The sequence below is a fragment of the Sapajus apella genome, unplaced genomic scaffold (assembly GCF_009761245.1).
Source record: "Sapajus apella isolate SASKATOON/1434 unplaced genomic scaffold, GSC_monkey_1.0 scaffold95, whole genome shotgun sequence".
NCBI lineage: Eukaryota > Metazoa > Chordata > Mammalia > Primates > Cebidae > Sapajus > Sapajus apella.
In genome coordinates, this window is record NW_022437035.1 from 2,109,999 (window position 1) to 2,125,443 (window position 15,445).

Here is a 15,445-nt window from a genome sequence, read left to right on the forward strand (position 1 = left end):
TCATCTGTGGGCTATGGTGACAGTGAAAATGATCCATGCCCTGGGTATTGCCCTGTGCAACGAAACCTAAATTCATAAGATGTTATTGAGGGGAGTAAGTACTCTTTACCTTGCAGAATGATTCACTGCAGGATTAAATAAAGCTGGAGAATTTTAGAATTTGAAAAGACCTCAGGGGATCCACTCCTTCAATCCCTTCATTAGTTACTGGTGAAAAGTGAGATTTAAAAAGCTTAGGAGGGTGGAGCGCGGTGGCTCCTGCCTGTAATCCCAGCACTTTGGGAGGCTGAGGTTGGGGGATCATGAGGTCAGGAGTTTGAGACCAGCCTGACAAATATGGTGAACCCCTGTCTCTAATAAATACAAAAATCTGCCGGGCGTGGTGGCGCGCACCTGTAATCCCAGCTACTCAGGAGGCTGAGGCAGAAGAATTGCTTGAACCCAAGAGGCGGAGGTTGCAGTGAGCTGAGATGGCGCCACTGCACTCCAGCCTGGGTGACAGAGAGAGACTCCGTCTAAAAAAAAATAAAATAAAATAACCCCACTTAGGAGACAATGCCAGAGCAGGTCAGAGCAGGCACGGTTTTATTCATTCTCAGTGCTGGTCTCTTCCCATCAGGACCCTTATGATGTAGAGATGCTGTAATGATGCACGGCAGATAGCCAGGTCAATATTTATTGAGTGCTTTCTGTGCGCCAGACACAGTTCTAAGCGCTTTTTACAATGTTGCTCTCACAGCACTCCCACTAACAACACTGGGAGAGAGCTGAGACACAGAGAGATTAGACAACTCGTCTAAGGTCACACAGCTCAGAAGGACTGGTCTTGGGCTTCTCATCCGGGCCATTTGACTTCTGAGCCCATGATCTGAGCCACAGTACTGTGACTTTTCTTTAGAGTGACTCCTTGACCATGAGTCCCCATGGAGAAATGTGTTTCCATTTACATATTGAAAGTATTTCTGTATTGAACATCATTTTAATGCTATGAAAACCAAAGCTCGGTATCACACCTTTTGGCAGATCTTTTTCAAGCTGCCATACATACAGCTGCCGTTAAAGTTTGTATAGCTTTGTGGATAAAAGTAGCATGAAAAGCCATTTGTTTGATGTGTGTGACAACCAACAGAACTGTGATCCAAATTATATGTGACATGGGACAGTGGCCCCTGGGAGCGTAGAAACACCTGCAGAGGTTTACAGAGTGTGATGTTTGTAAATAAAACCATTCGGATGTCAATTTCCTGTTGTTTTCTTGAGAAGCAACTCTATTTAAGAAACTGCTTTTACAAAATCAAATTCTTTTTAGCAAGGACTGCTTCAAGTATTGTGACTTGAATGAATGAAGGCCAGTCATGTTCTGCAGTTTTCAAAAGTCTTCTAACTGGAGTCTTAGAGTTGATTTTCTTTTCATTTGTGATTATTTTCCCAGAATAACATTCCCAGCTCCCACCCCACCCAGATTTTATAGTGCAGAGATTCCGAGGGTAGGAAGTCCTCGTAAAGCAAAGAATCTGAAACAAATAAGACCAGTCAGTTCCCTAGCTCTTTTCCTTTCAAGTTGTTAGCAAAAGAAACTTTGGTGGCTCACGCCTGTAATCCCAGCACTTTGGGAGGCTGAGGCAGGCGGATCAGGAGGTCAGGAGATTGAGACCATCTTGGCCAGCATGGTGAAACCCCGTCTTTACTAAAAATACAAAAAGTATCTGGGTGTGGTAGCATGTGCCTGTAATTTTGAAAAAATAAAATTTACTGTTTATTTCCTTGTTACATAAAGAAAATTAAAGGTGGTCCAAGACATCTCAGCCCATCTCCTAGGTCCTTTTGGCCATAATTACACACACGATAATAGCAAGCTGGATTCCGAATCTAGCTCAGGGTCAAGTTTTTCCACTTTAACGACTATCTCTGGAGCTAAAGCAGCAGCACCGGCTTGTTGGTTCTCTGCCTCCGACTCCGACAACACTTCTTCCTTTATTTTCACAGGCTTGTTACTGGCCTCCTCTCTTTACCTGAAGACTCATCGAGCTCCTACTCAGCATCTATGTCCATTTCAAATACTCTCACATGACGGAGATTAGCGCTTAACGCACGGGACACTTGGGAGGCTGAGGCAGGAGAATCGCTTGAATCCAGGAGGTGGAGGTCGCAGTGAGCCGAGATTGTGCTACCGCACTCCAGCCTGGCAACAGAGAGAGATTCCGTCTAAAAAGAAACACAACCTCTGGAAAGCCTAAACTTTAATGCACCCATTTCAGCAATATCTCCTCTAATGATGGAAAATCTTAGGAAAGAAGAAAAGAGAACATCATGAACCTTGTGGGAACGTTGGAGTTTTGTCTATTATCACAAGCAGAATGAGCCCTAAGTCATTTAAATCCTCTGGGGGGGATGGGGTGGGAAACATAATTATTTGCAAGGGAGCATTATTAGCTAAGTACAAATGGGCTGCTATTTGTTTTCTCTGTTCTTTGTAATGATTACAGGCTGGGGCTGGTGTTTAGTAACAGGATCCAGCAGGTCAGTGATGACAATTTCATCACTGTCATTAACCCCTTTTGTTTGCAGTGAACACAAAAAGCTGCTCAGCATTAAGAGAGTCAAGGAAAAGAGAAAGAAGAGGGGGCGGGGAAAGGGAGACAACCAGAGAGCCAGCCAGGGAACAGAAGTTCACACACTATGAGTACCAGAAAAAAATACCCTTGGGTAATTGAATCAGCTGACTCAAATGGTGTAGGGGCCTCGGTTAGAGGACCACATTTTGGACTCCTTGTTCTTTCTGCCAAAAGAGTAATTGCTTATGTTTATAAATGCAACTGTTTTTGCCATTTTGGTTCCTAGAAACGCCCTAGGGAGATGTTATTTTTGGTAAGGGGTCTTCCTGCTTCAAGGGTAATGACTGTGAACAACTAGTTTCAGTATCTTCTCTAGCATGCCAGGGTAAAATGAAGCAAAATAAATAGAGGAAGTGCTGTGACCTTTATTGAGGATCTACTGGGTGCCAGGCAAGATGAATTTTCCTTTTTTTTCCTTTTTGAGACTGGGTCTGTCACCCGGGCTGGAGTGCAGTGGTGTGATCTTGATTCACTGCAGCTTCCGTCTCCTGGGTTTAAGCGATTCTTGTGCCTCAGCCTCCTGGTAGCTGGAATTACAGGTGCCTGCCACCATGCCCGGCTAATTTTTGTATTTTTAATAGAGACAGGGTTTCACCATGTTGGCCAGGCTGGTCTTGAACTCCTGGCCTCAAGCGATCCACCTGCCTCAGCCTCCCGAAGTGCTGGGATTATAGGTGTGAGCCACCGTGCTGACAAAATGCATTTTTATGTGCTTTTTCTCCTCTGTCTTCGCAACAACCCTGGGGTAAAAGGCCTCATTACCACTTTTCCTATGAGAACAATAAAGTCCAAGGAGGTAAAAGGTTGCCTCTAAGATCACCCACCTAGAGGCATAGGGCAAGGATTTGATTTCAGGCGTGTCTTGTTCCAAACTTACTAGACCGTACTGCTGGGGGGGGGAAAAAGAGCAAAAAGAAAAACCCAAAAGATTTTTTTTTTTTTTTTTTTTGGGGACGGAGTTTCACTCTTGTTACCCAGGCTGGAGTGCAATGGCGCGATCTCGGCTCACCGCAACCTCCGTCTCCTGGGTTCAGGCAATTCTCCTGCCTCAGCCTCCTGAGTAGCTGGGATTACAGGCACGCGCCACCACGCCCAGCTGATTTTTTGTATTTTTAGTAGAGTCGGGGTTTCACCATGTTGGCCAGGATGGTCTCGATCTCTTGACCTCGTGATCCACCCGCCTCGGCCTCCCAAAGTGCTGGGATTACAGGCTTGAGCCACCGCGCCCGGCCCCCCAAAAGATTCTTAACTGAAGACAACCAAGAAAATGTAGGCAGAAGTCAGGTCTGATCATGTGGATGCTCAAATGATAAACAGATACATTGAGAGAAACTGTATTCATTAAATCATAAAACTATGCTCTGCTTTTTTGGGGAATTTACTCCTCCTCCTGGGGTGACCCTTGACAAGACATTCTGTCTTCCTGTTTTTAAGCAAAAATAAAGTGGGTAGAAGATGAAAGTTTGATATTTGGCTCATGCAGAGCTTTGTCTTATTAATATATTTTGTGCTTGCCTGTCATTTCGGCTTTCTACTGCCAGACCAACCTCCTTCGACTGCCATTCCTACTTCTGACACTCCTGTTGTCCGTTTCAGGACAACTTTATGCCTACTGTGCCTTGGGTCTTGAGAAACATATGGTAAAGCTGACCAACGGCGAAGGCAGGCATAGCAGGGAATCAGATTGAGTCTCCTGGCGCGGTGGGATAGAAAACAAAACAGGGCCGGCCGGGCGCGGTGGCTCAAGCCTGTAATCCCAGCACTTTGGGAGGCCGAGGCGGGTGGATCATGAGGTCAAGAGATCGAGACCATCCTGGTCAACATGGTGAAACCCCGTCTCTACTAAAAAAATACAAAAAATTAGCTGGGCATGGTGGCTCCTGCCTGTAATCCAGGCTACTCAGGAGGCTGAGGCAGGAGAATTGCCTGAAGCCAGGAGGCGGAGGTTGCGGTGAGCCGAGATCGTGCCGTTGCACTCCAGCCTGGGTAAGAAGAGCGAAACTCCGTCTCAAAAAAAAAAAAAAAAAAAAAAAAAAAAAAAAAGAAAAAAAAACAGGGAATCAGGCTACTTGATGACGGAATCAGGCTGATTCTGCAATGACATTACATGAAATATCTGAAATTTGACCTTAACTGTATCTGGTGGGTCCCTTTAACCCTGTAAGTTATGGACATAATGTTTACTCAAATTCTAGCAACGCCTAGGCTCCTGGGAACACATTCACCAATTCAGGTGAATGAAAGGGATTTTAGAACATTCATTTCCAGCTTAGGTCTTCCTAAGACTGCCTGCTGCGTGTCCCTTAACACCACTCCAGCCTGAGTGTCACATGGATCCTGTATTTGGACTTGTGTGTACACTGTAGAAAAATAAGAAGCAACAGAAAACCCCAGGCAGGGTGGAGTGATGACGAAAGACACCGAGGCTGAAGATCGGGAAGCTGGAAATTCCCCCCAGTCTCGGTGTTTGGGCTCTATCTAGCTTTTCCACTTCCCTAAATTACCCTTGTGGTGCGAGTGTGCTCGCAGTAGATGCTTCCTAATTGTCTCCGGTACTGACCGTAAAATCCTAAGGGCTGGGATACTCCCTCCCTATTTCTCAACACCCATTTCAACAACCAAACTAAAACCTCTCACCTGGGTGCAAGGGAGTGGCGACCTTTTAAAGCCGAGAGCTTTTCCATCGGGGGGTCCCTCAGGGCAGCGGTTCCTAGCGGGGGAGCCCTCACCCCACTTTGCTCTGCTTAGCCTGAGACACGCAACTTTCTTCAGCTTCCTTCGCTGAATTCTCACGGCGGGGCTGGGGCGGTGTTCAGGGTCACGAGCAAGGGGCCCGGCCCGCTGGGCGCTGTTCACAGGCAGCTTGGGCTGGGGCAGGGGGCTTCATCACCACCTGCGGCGACAGGTGGGACACATGCATTTCCGGGGCCCTCTCAGACGATGCTGATTGACACTGTCCAGTTGGAGAACTATTGTGTCCAGGGCGCAGAGGCTCCCCGATGCCCCTTGGGTAGTGGGCATCCGGCCCAGGGCTTCTCTGGATGAAAGAGAGAGCATGGAGCGGGGGGTGGGGGGCGGGAGGTCAGCGCAGCGAAAGAGGAGGAGGCGGCGGCGGCGGCGGACGGGGAGGGGAAGCCAGAGGGGAGGAGGAAGAGGAGGAGGAGGAGGAGGAGTCCCTCGTGGCCACCTCGAGGGAGGGCGACCGTAGAGACTCAGTCGGGAGGCGCGGGCCGAGCTGGGCAGTTGGGACCCGGCACCGCGGAGCGCGGACCGCCGAGCGCACGCTCCCCGCAGACCCCCGCGGAAGAAGCGGGGGGCGGCGCGCGTGCGCGGGGCGGCGGGCGGCGCGCGAAGGGGCGGAGCGGGGAGGCGCGCGGCGACCCCGGCGGGCTACAGCCCGCGGCGCGCGCGGGGTGCTGGGGGGGCGCGCAGCGCGCGCGCGGTGCGGGGGCGCGCGGAGGGGGGGCTGCCCCGGGGCGGCCCCCCCAGGTCGGGGAGCGGCGGGCGGCGGCGGCGGGCGCGCGTCCCGTCCGGGTCCCGAGTAACCGCCGCCGCCGCCGCCAACACTTGCCAACATGGCGGACCTGGAGGCCGTGCTGGCCGATGTCAGTTACCTGATGGCCATGGAGAAGAGCAAGGCGACCCCGGCCGCCCGCGCCAGCAAGAGGATCGTCCTGCCCGAGCCCAGGTACCTGCCGCCCCGGCCCGCGCCGGCCCCCACGCCGCCGCCCCCCGCGGCCGCCAGCGACCCCCTGCGTCCGGGAGGGTCAGGCGCTGAGCCGCCGCTGCTCCGGGGCGGGTGACGGAGCTGAGCGGGCGTTGCGGGGTCGGCCTCGTCGTTCCAGTCTCTGAAATGGGGCGTCGGAGGGCCGGTGGGGGGACTCCGGGAGAGAGCGCTCCGAAGAGCCCAGCGCGGCGCCCTGCGCGCAGCGAGCGCCCCGGCGAAGGGCTTGTCATGCCTCGGCTGGACCAGCTCCATCCCTGTGGCCCCCTCCCGCTCAGCCCGACCTGTCCCGTCCCATCCCCGGGGTTCTTCCTTGCTTTGCTGTGGTCCCTGTCGGCTCCCTGCCTGTCGCTCCTTCTTCCCGGGCTCTGCGGTCCCTTTTGCAACTCCATCCGCTCAGCTCCCTCTGCGCCGCTTACCTGGGGATTGCAGGCTTGTTGCTTGTTGTCGGAGGTGCTTAAACTGCTGTTTTCAGTGCCTGCTCTTCTTGAAGTCCGTAAGCCTAGTCACCTCCCTAGGCTCCTCTTCTGTTTTGTGCCCAGGCAGGATTTTGAACCACTCAATATTCTTTTTGGTGCCAAGTGTGTCACCTGAGCTGCTTTCCTCAACTTGCAGATCCGCTGGTAGCACTTTATTAAAAAATTGAAATGGGATTCACTTAAAAAGGCACTGGAATGGGTGATTCCAGACAGGAATTTGTTGTGAAATTATCAGTGGAGGGCCCGATTGAATTGGTGAGGGGCTCGGCGAGTTCTACACCAAGTTGCAATTTTCTCTTAAATGATTTATTATTAAGGAACTAGTAACATTTTTTGGTAGTTCATATCATTAGCACTTCCCCGGAAAAAAATAGTTCGTCAGGTTAATAGTGAGTTTTAGTGTATCAAAGCTTCGGTGATTTTTTTTTTTTCCTAGCTCCTTTCCTAGTTAACATCATCGTGAATTGTACAGCGAATGCGTTTCCGTGATGCTAAATAGCTCTTGGAATTGATGCTCAAAAGAGGCACCTTCTTTATGGTGAATTTGAAACCATGCAATTCTGTGAAATATTGGAATCTAAACCAAAGTTTTCATTCATTTGAAATCATCAGTCCTTTAAGTGTTAGGCACCCAAGATTGCTTAAATGTTACCTAATGCTAAATGATCATCATATGATTTTCTTTTTAACAAGTCCTTCTGTGAGCCCTATGATACAGAAAATATCAGTCCCCTTGTTATTTGTTGTGAAAAGCTAAATTGTGCAAATGCAGACATGCTTGCTAGATATTTTTGGCTTGCTTTTCCTCCTCAGCCCATGCCTCTTGTTGGGTTTGCAGGGTGTGCTACTCTTCGATAGGAAATGCCAAGTAGTGAAAATCAAGGAAAACTGCAAACCTGTCTGCGGTGTGGTGAATTTAACACCCCTGTTCTAGGGTCTAGCATATCTAAAGCTAATTGAAAAAAATCAATGCTGCTTAAAATTTCCGTCAAATGGGAAACTTACTTAGAGAACAAGAACTCCCATATCAAACCTAAATTTCACCGAAAAAGCTGTACATTTCTATAAATGTGATAGAAGAAGGCTAAATTCCTTTTTCTCTTTCCTAATGTCCCTCCATCACCCAAAGGCAGGGAGTTCTGAATATGTGGGGTTTCTATATATAAAATTGATAAATCTCAACTCATGGGCAGTTATTTTTTTGGGGTAGTATATAATATTACCAAAATTAGGAACTTCTGTTCAGTTTTTTCTTTTTTTTTCTTGGTGTTTGGAACTTAATGTGACTTCTGCTTTTTTGGTGTCCTTCTTAAGAACATACTTCTGTGCTTAGGGTGTTCACTTCCTAGTATGAATATGAATGCCTTTGTTTTTCGGTGGTGTTCTTTGGTAATGCTTTCTTTTAAGGGAGAGTGAGTGGCAGCTAGCATATTTCTCATGACATTTTAAAATTGAGAAATATCAACCAGCTAGTAATTTTAGGAAACAGCCCTTCAGTAATTGTTATTCTGTTGCTCTTTTGAAAACAGATTCTGGGCCATTGGAACCTCCTCCTGAGTGTCTAATTTGTTTTCTACTTAGTGGCTTTGGCTTTAATTTTGTAATGTAGCCATTTACATAGTAACAGTCACTCCTTGTGCTGTGTTAGATTCTGTTACATTGAGATTATCAGGTAAAATTCTCTCTACCACTGGATGGCAGTTAGCAGCCTACCTATTTGATTTGGAGGTTGGGGGGTTGTGGGATTTCTAGATCCTGTAAGAAAGTTAATTGCATGTTAAAATGCCTCAGTGTAGTGACTTAAACGGCTGGTATGGCTGGTATGACTTCATGCTGTTGGTAAAAGGGATATGGGTCAAATGTTTTCTGATAAGAGTTTCTATTTAAGCTTCATTATAGAGTGAGCCATGTGATCACCAGTTTTTGGTATTCTTGAAAGAGATGTTCAGATTTGTATTTTTAGTATCTGAATGAGAAACATACATTTTAATTTGCCTTTGGTCTATCACTAGTGATTTTTTTTTATTTCCGGTGAATCGTTTGAAGTCACTATTCTTTGTGCTTCCTTATTTTAGTGACTTTGCCTTTTCCACAGTTTTAAACAGAAGAGCAACAGAACGAACTGTGTAGCTAATTTAAATGAAACACTGGGTTTGCAGTTTCCTGCCCATTACAGGAGCGTCTCAGAAAATGGAAGGTTCTGCCCAGGGGAGACTTTGCTTCTCTGAGATGGCAAGAGGCAAACATTTTGTTATGTTGACACGTTATTCAATTAACCAACCGATGAGTACAAATCCTGGAAAATCTGACTATTTGTCCACATGATATAGCTGCTTTAGTTTACTGAAATGTTTGTTGAGCTAATGGAGCTGATAATGGGACCCGCTGGGAATAGTAAACTGTGACCCATCGACTCTCTGTGCAGGCTTACTTAAAACAGGAGCATTTAGATGTGCGGGACAGAAGCAAAGGCCTACAAAGGGTAAACATCTTAAGCCGTGGAGTGATTCAGACAACTTTTACTGTAGGCTGTATTACTGTTACTCTTTTTAAAAAACAATGAAATTCAGATGACTTGAAATCACACGTAGTTGAAAGAGGTTGACTTAATCTTTCCCCTGGAGTCTCATTTCTGTTTACTGGACATTGCAAATGTTGGATCACCTATGGCAAAGCTTGTCCTTTCAAAGTATTCACACAATATGATAGGAAGGTCTGAAACAACATTTTAAAGATTCTTTAAAATTTTCTAGGAGCACTGACAGTCCTTAAAGGACATTTATGATACTGTTTATGACATGCGTTCAGTACATAGTTGTAAGCCATTTCAGTGAGCCAGGCACAGCCCCTTCCTGCATGGAGCTGATACACTCGTGTGAAATACAGAGTTGGGCCAAGATGGATTTTTGCTTTAAAGTGTAGTTGCTTGAAGATTTTATTTAACCGTGGACAAATAGTGTATGGATAACTTTATTATCTATATGCACAGAATATAGAATAATAACAAAGAATTACTATAGCATATAGACTAATGCATAGAACACATATTTGGTAAGTGTTTTACAATAATGTGTTGGTGATTATCTTTGAAGAACTATCTAAACAGTCTATGTAATGATGTGGCAGTTTGCATCTTTCTGTTTATGGAGCCACCACGTGCACTTGATCTTCAAAAGTGGCACAGTTTTCTTCAGTAGTGGACATGGAGCTTATTCAGTGATTTTCTAGCTCCAATTAGTAAGTGATTGGTGGATGACTTGAGGTATTCTTCTCTGTTTAGGCTGTAGAGTTTTCTGTGCCTTCACTCTCCTGTGCTCATAGCTTAATTTTGAACTGAAAAGTCCCTGTTGAAAGCACAAATAGCTTTTAGAAATGAAGGATTCCTTATTATTGATAGGAGTATTTGTTTTTTTTTTAAGACAAGTTTCGCTGTTGTCGCCCAGGCTGGAGTGCAATGGCGCGATCTTGGCTCACTGCAACCTCCGCCTCCTGTGTTCAAGCAATTCTCCTGCCTCAGCCTCCCGAGTAGCTGGGATTACAGGCACCCACCACCACACCTGGCTAATTTTTGTATTTTTAGTAGAAATGGGGTTTCACCAGGTTGGCCAGGCTGGTCTTGAACTCCTGACCTTAGGTGATCCACCCGCCTCGGCTTCCCGAAGTGCTGGGATTACAGGCGTGAGCAACTGCGCCTGGCTTGATAGGAGTATTTCTATGGGTAAGACAGCGGTAGCATTCTTGCTTCCGTTTCATTAAAGTACACATTCAAAACATAATTTGTTCTGGCCCTTCAGTTATTATTTCATTCTTGGTCCAAGTTAATTCATGCCAGTGACTTGAAGATGTAAGGACTGCATGTAGTTGTCAATTCTTAGAAATGGATGTTCTGGCGAAATCAGTTTTGGACCTAGAATCTGCCGAAGCTGAGCATCGTGAAATGCTTCGAATTGAGAGCCTCGTAGAGCTCTCAGAGGTACAAGCAGTTCCAGCTTTTACACGCAATGCGTTTTTAGAGATAGCTTCTTAAAGTGTTTCCCCCAGTACGCTGAGTTGGACTTTGCCAAATATCTGTTTGGACAAAGAGGGAAACTATCAGACGATGGTGTCAAGGATTGAGGAAGGGAAGCACAGGTCTTTTTCAGTCAGTGGCTGGCCAGCAGAGTAGTGAAATGCCAAATAGTATTAAATAGCTAGCCGGGTGCCTGGCCTCCCTAGAGTCCCTGGAGCCCTGGCAAGGGAGAGGGTTTAATGTCCATGAACTAATAATGTAATAACCACCTTTAATTGAGAGTTTATCCTCTGTCAGGCAGTTGGCATAATTAGTTCATTTGTCCCCACAATAGTTCTACCAGGTAAGTTGCATTAGCTCTGTTTAACAGAAGGAGCAGATACTCAGGGAAGGTCAAAAGCTCAGCCCAGGCCGGGCGCGGTGGCTCAAGCCTGTAATCCCAGCACTTTGGGAGGCCGAGGCAGGTGGATCACGAGGTCAAGAGATGGAGACCATCCTGGTCAACATGGTGAAACCCTGTCTCTACTAAAAATACAAAAAATGAGCTGGGCATGGTGGTGCGTGCCTGTAATCCCAGCTACTCAGGAGGCTGAGGCAGGAGAATTGCCTGAACCCAGGAGGCGGAGGTTGCGGTGAGCCGAGATCGCGCCATTGCACTCCAGCCTGGGTAACAAGAGTGAAACTCCGTCCCAAAAAAAAAAAAAAAAAAAAAAGCTCAGCCCAGGTGACACCCGACAGTGGCAGAGGCAGGAATGAAACCCAGGTTTCCCCCAGCTCGGGGTCTTTCCCCAGCCCGGGGTCTTTCCCCAGCCCAGGGTCTTGCTGGGCTGCCTTACCGAAAAGGAATAACAAACCCCCTCATGTCTTGTTTTGCAAGGAATGGGTGAAACTGAGATACTTTTTTATTTGGGGGAAAAATCCTTTTTGTACTCTTATGATCAGCTGCTAGTCCTCAGAGACTGATAGAGAATAGCTATTCCTTTGGGACCTGTGAAAACGGTAATTATGATTAAGTGAATAAGCAGGTTGTTCCTTATTTCCCATGAGCTTGAGGGTTAAATGCCTATTCTGTTTAACACAAGCCGTGCACTCTTGCTGGTGTTAATGAGAATTTGTGTAATACACCATCTCACTACCCAGTCTCAAACAGGATTTCTGCTGTCTTTGTATTTAGAAAAAGGGCAGCCTGAGCTGTCCCCTCTCCTGAAATTTTCATTTCTGGGAAAAGAGTAAAAGGGAAAAACAATATTTCTGGCTTTCTTTGCAATAAAAGTCACTTTCTCATTCAAATAATCTTCCTTTGTTAATACCGTCACGTATCTGTGGACCCCACTGTAGGTGAAAATGTAGGCTGTCTGCCTGGCTCTCAGTGTCTCTTCTTCTCCGGACACTGGCAGTGGGGAAATGGAAATGATTAATTTGGCAACTTTTACTCTGTTATTGCAGAATCATTTGTATGGTAAATAATTTGCATGCTAATGGGACTGGCTCTCCTGGTCCCTTCTGCTTCTCTTACTTCTTACTTTTTTATTCTTCTTCTTCTATTTTTATCATTGATTAGAAGTCGCAACCCCTGGGCCCTTTTTGATTGCCGTATGGGTCTGAAATGCAGAATAAGTAATAACTTGGCTCTTCATATCCTGTAAATGTGTCTTCTAATTTTGGAAGCCTTCTTTTGGGTCCTCTCTGCTTCCACTGGAGCATACACATATTTGGATACTTTCTATGTAGGACACTATAGAAAGAGCCCATGGTGAACACAGTGAAATTATTTTTGGAAGAGATTTTGTGATTGGTAGTTGGTGAAGGTCAGCTTGGTCCAGCCTTGGACCTGTACTCTTGTTTGCCACCATTTCCCTCTCCTACAGTGTCAGGAGCAGGAAGCGATGCTGATGTGAAAATAGACAGCCAAGACCTCCATCCTTAGGGCACCAGAAGGCCACTGTCATTGCTGGGCCCCTCGTCTTCCTGTGCCATCCCTACTACCTGCCAAACTGTCGTGTAAGCGAAGGTTCTAAATCAGGAGCCAGGTGTAAGGATCTGATTCCACTGGCTACTTGCGGTGAGACCTCTGCAATTCACTTCGATTTGCTGTGTTTAGTTTCTCCATCTGTAAAATACAATATCTGTTCCTTTCTGATCGTAAAATGTCCCAATAAAAATCTGTCTTGTGAGCATTTTCTGTCTATGCAATACATGTGTAAATAATAGGAAACATTAAAAATTAGTCACATCGAACTTCAGACACAGATCGGAAAAAAGATGGGAAGAAGAGGCCGGGCGCAGTGGCTCACGCCTGTAATCCCAGCACTTTGGGAGGCCAAGGCGGGTGGATCACGAGGTCAAGAGATCGAGACCATCCTGGTCAACGTGGTGAAACCCCGTCTCTACTAAAACTACAAAAAATCAGCTGGGCATGGTGGCGCGTGCCTGTAATCCCAGCTACTCAGGAGGCTGAGGCAGGAGAATTGCCTGAACCCGGGAGGCGGAGGTTGCGGTGAGCCGAGATCGCGCCATTGCACTCCCGCGGGAACAAGAGCAAAACTCCTCCTCTCCAAAAAAAAAAAAAAAAAAAAAAAAAGATGGGAAGAAATATTAAAAGCAATGATTAAAAACATACTATAGGGTTATCGTTGTTGAGATTTTATGTAGTATGAGATACAAGTACACCTTTAAAAAGGTACAAAATAGTAGCAAATATGAAGGCAGTCTTGCAAGGAGGCCCTGGTGCCATGTGCTTGGAGGGAGGAGGGAGTGGGTTTGGGAGGGAGGACTTCTGAAAAGCCAGATGATTGGCTGGCACTGAGAAGAGCAATTGTTGAGCCTCAGACCCGTAAGAAGGTTAATTGCCTAGATTTCTCAGTTTTCCTCTTCTAGCTGCTTATTGTGGTGCTGTGTGTCTTGAACCTTCTATACATGATACCTCACTCCTACTTTCTTTTTCCTTTTTTTTTTTTTTAAATTATGATCCTTTAAATTCTGGGGTACATGTGCAGAACATGCAGGTTTGTTACATAAGCATACACGTGCCATGGTGGTTTGCTGCACCCATGCCCCCGTCATCTACGTTAGGTATTGCTTCTAATGCTATCCTTCCCCTAATCCCTCACCCCCTGCTATTCCTCCCCTAGCTCCCCACCCCCTGACAGGCACCAGTGTGTGATGTTCCCCTCCCTGTGTCCATGTGTTGTCATTGTTCAACCCCCACTTATGAGTGAGAACATGCACCTCACTCACACTTTGTCTTGCTTGCTCCCCTCCCTTTCTTTTCTTTCCGTCTTACATGCATCTATGCATCCTGTAGACTCTGGGCTGGTGGTATCCATGCGTAAGAGTTCACAAGCATGCTACTTAAATAGGTGTAACCAGGCAATTAGCAGAGTTGACTCATTCTTTAGAGGTCTTTGTTTCAGAAAAGTGAACCAAAAATCATGATCTAAGAGTACCTGGCTTCATTGTGCATAATGTGAGTCATTTCAGTCTTCCTTAGATATTAACAGACTATACATTAATGACGTAGAAGTGTAGTATCTCATGTTTGAAAATATCTTGGGGGACATCCAATCTAGTTATGCTTTTTGATGGCTGACTTCCCTCTATAATATCCAGCCATGGCATCTTTGATGAGCATCTTCGGACACTGTGGTATTAGAAAGCTCTCTCGTAATATCGTCTGTGCACCGATCTCTTATCCCTTTGTGGTTGTGCGAAACAAGTTTAGTTCCGCTCAAATGTGGCAGATAATCAAATATTTGAAGGCCGCTCCTCTAGCTCAAGATGCCTTTTATAGGAAGACGTCCCAGTTCCCGTAGTTACTCCTTATAATGCACACAGCCGTGTGTAATCTATACTCATTCGTCTGAACATTACTGAGCTGAGTGAGATCATCAAAATTTATGAAGACCAAAAAGAGAACTGTAAAATTATCATAATTAATTTAGTAATGGCAAAGCGAGTAATAAATTCTATTTCAAGTGCGTGGTTGAGTCCTTCTGAAGTTCCATTTTAGGAGAAATGTTTTGGTTCCTTAAATGATTTAAAATTCATTATACCAGTTTGCTTAGGAGATGGATGTTTTCAATGGTCAGAGTTTGGAAGCTAGGTTTGGGTTCCATGTGCATTGTGACAACAGCCGCCATTGCTGACTGCTAAGTAGGTACTAGGCACTATATAATTCTTTGATAATTATGGACTAAAATATTTCACAAGGGAAGTGAGCTTTAAATATGCTGAAAAAATCATAGGATATTAGGGGGCATGTTTCAAAACATGAAACAAAATCCCATTGGCTGGGGAAGACAGCACGTTTCTTCAATGTCAGCAATAAAACTTTCTGGAATGATATGCTGTCGGAAGACAGCACGTTTCTTCAATGTCAGCAATAAAACTTTCTGGAATAATATGCTGTTAGTATTTGTGCATTGTGTCATTAAGTCAGTCCATCGATCTTTATTGTCTTGTTTAGATGCTAATATGTCTGGTTATATTTTCAGGTGTATTTCTTCTAAATTTTCCATATCTTTATTGCCTCTGATAAGAGTTTAAATTAAAAATGAGGCTGCGGGTGGTGGCTCAGGCCTGTAACCCCAGCACTTTGGGAGGCCAGGGCAGAAGGATC

The 15,445-nt window shown here is 45.9% G+C and overlaps 1 protein-coding gene across 2 annotated transcripts in view; it reads left to right on the forward strand.

Annotated features, from left to right (window-relative positions):
- The first annotated feature begins 6,004 nt into the window (after positions 1-6,004).
- Positions 6,005-15,445, forward strand: part of GRK3 (G protein-coupled receptor kinase 3) — a 150,773-nt gene continuing 141,332 nt past the window's right edge. Inside the window, exon 1 of one of the 2 annotated variants that reach the window (XM_032256697.1) lies at positions 6,005-6,303. In XM_032256697.1, coding sequence (XP_032112588.1) covers positions 6,191-6,303 — 113 coding nt within the window. In that variant the 5' untranslated portion in view covers positions 6,005-6,190. The remainder of the gene's footprint in view (positions 6,304-15,445) is intronic. The other variant, XM_032256698.1, reaches the window with a different exon arrangement.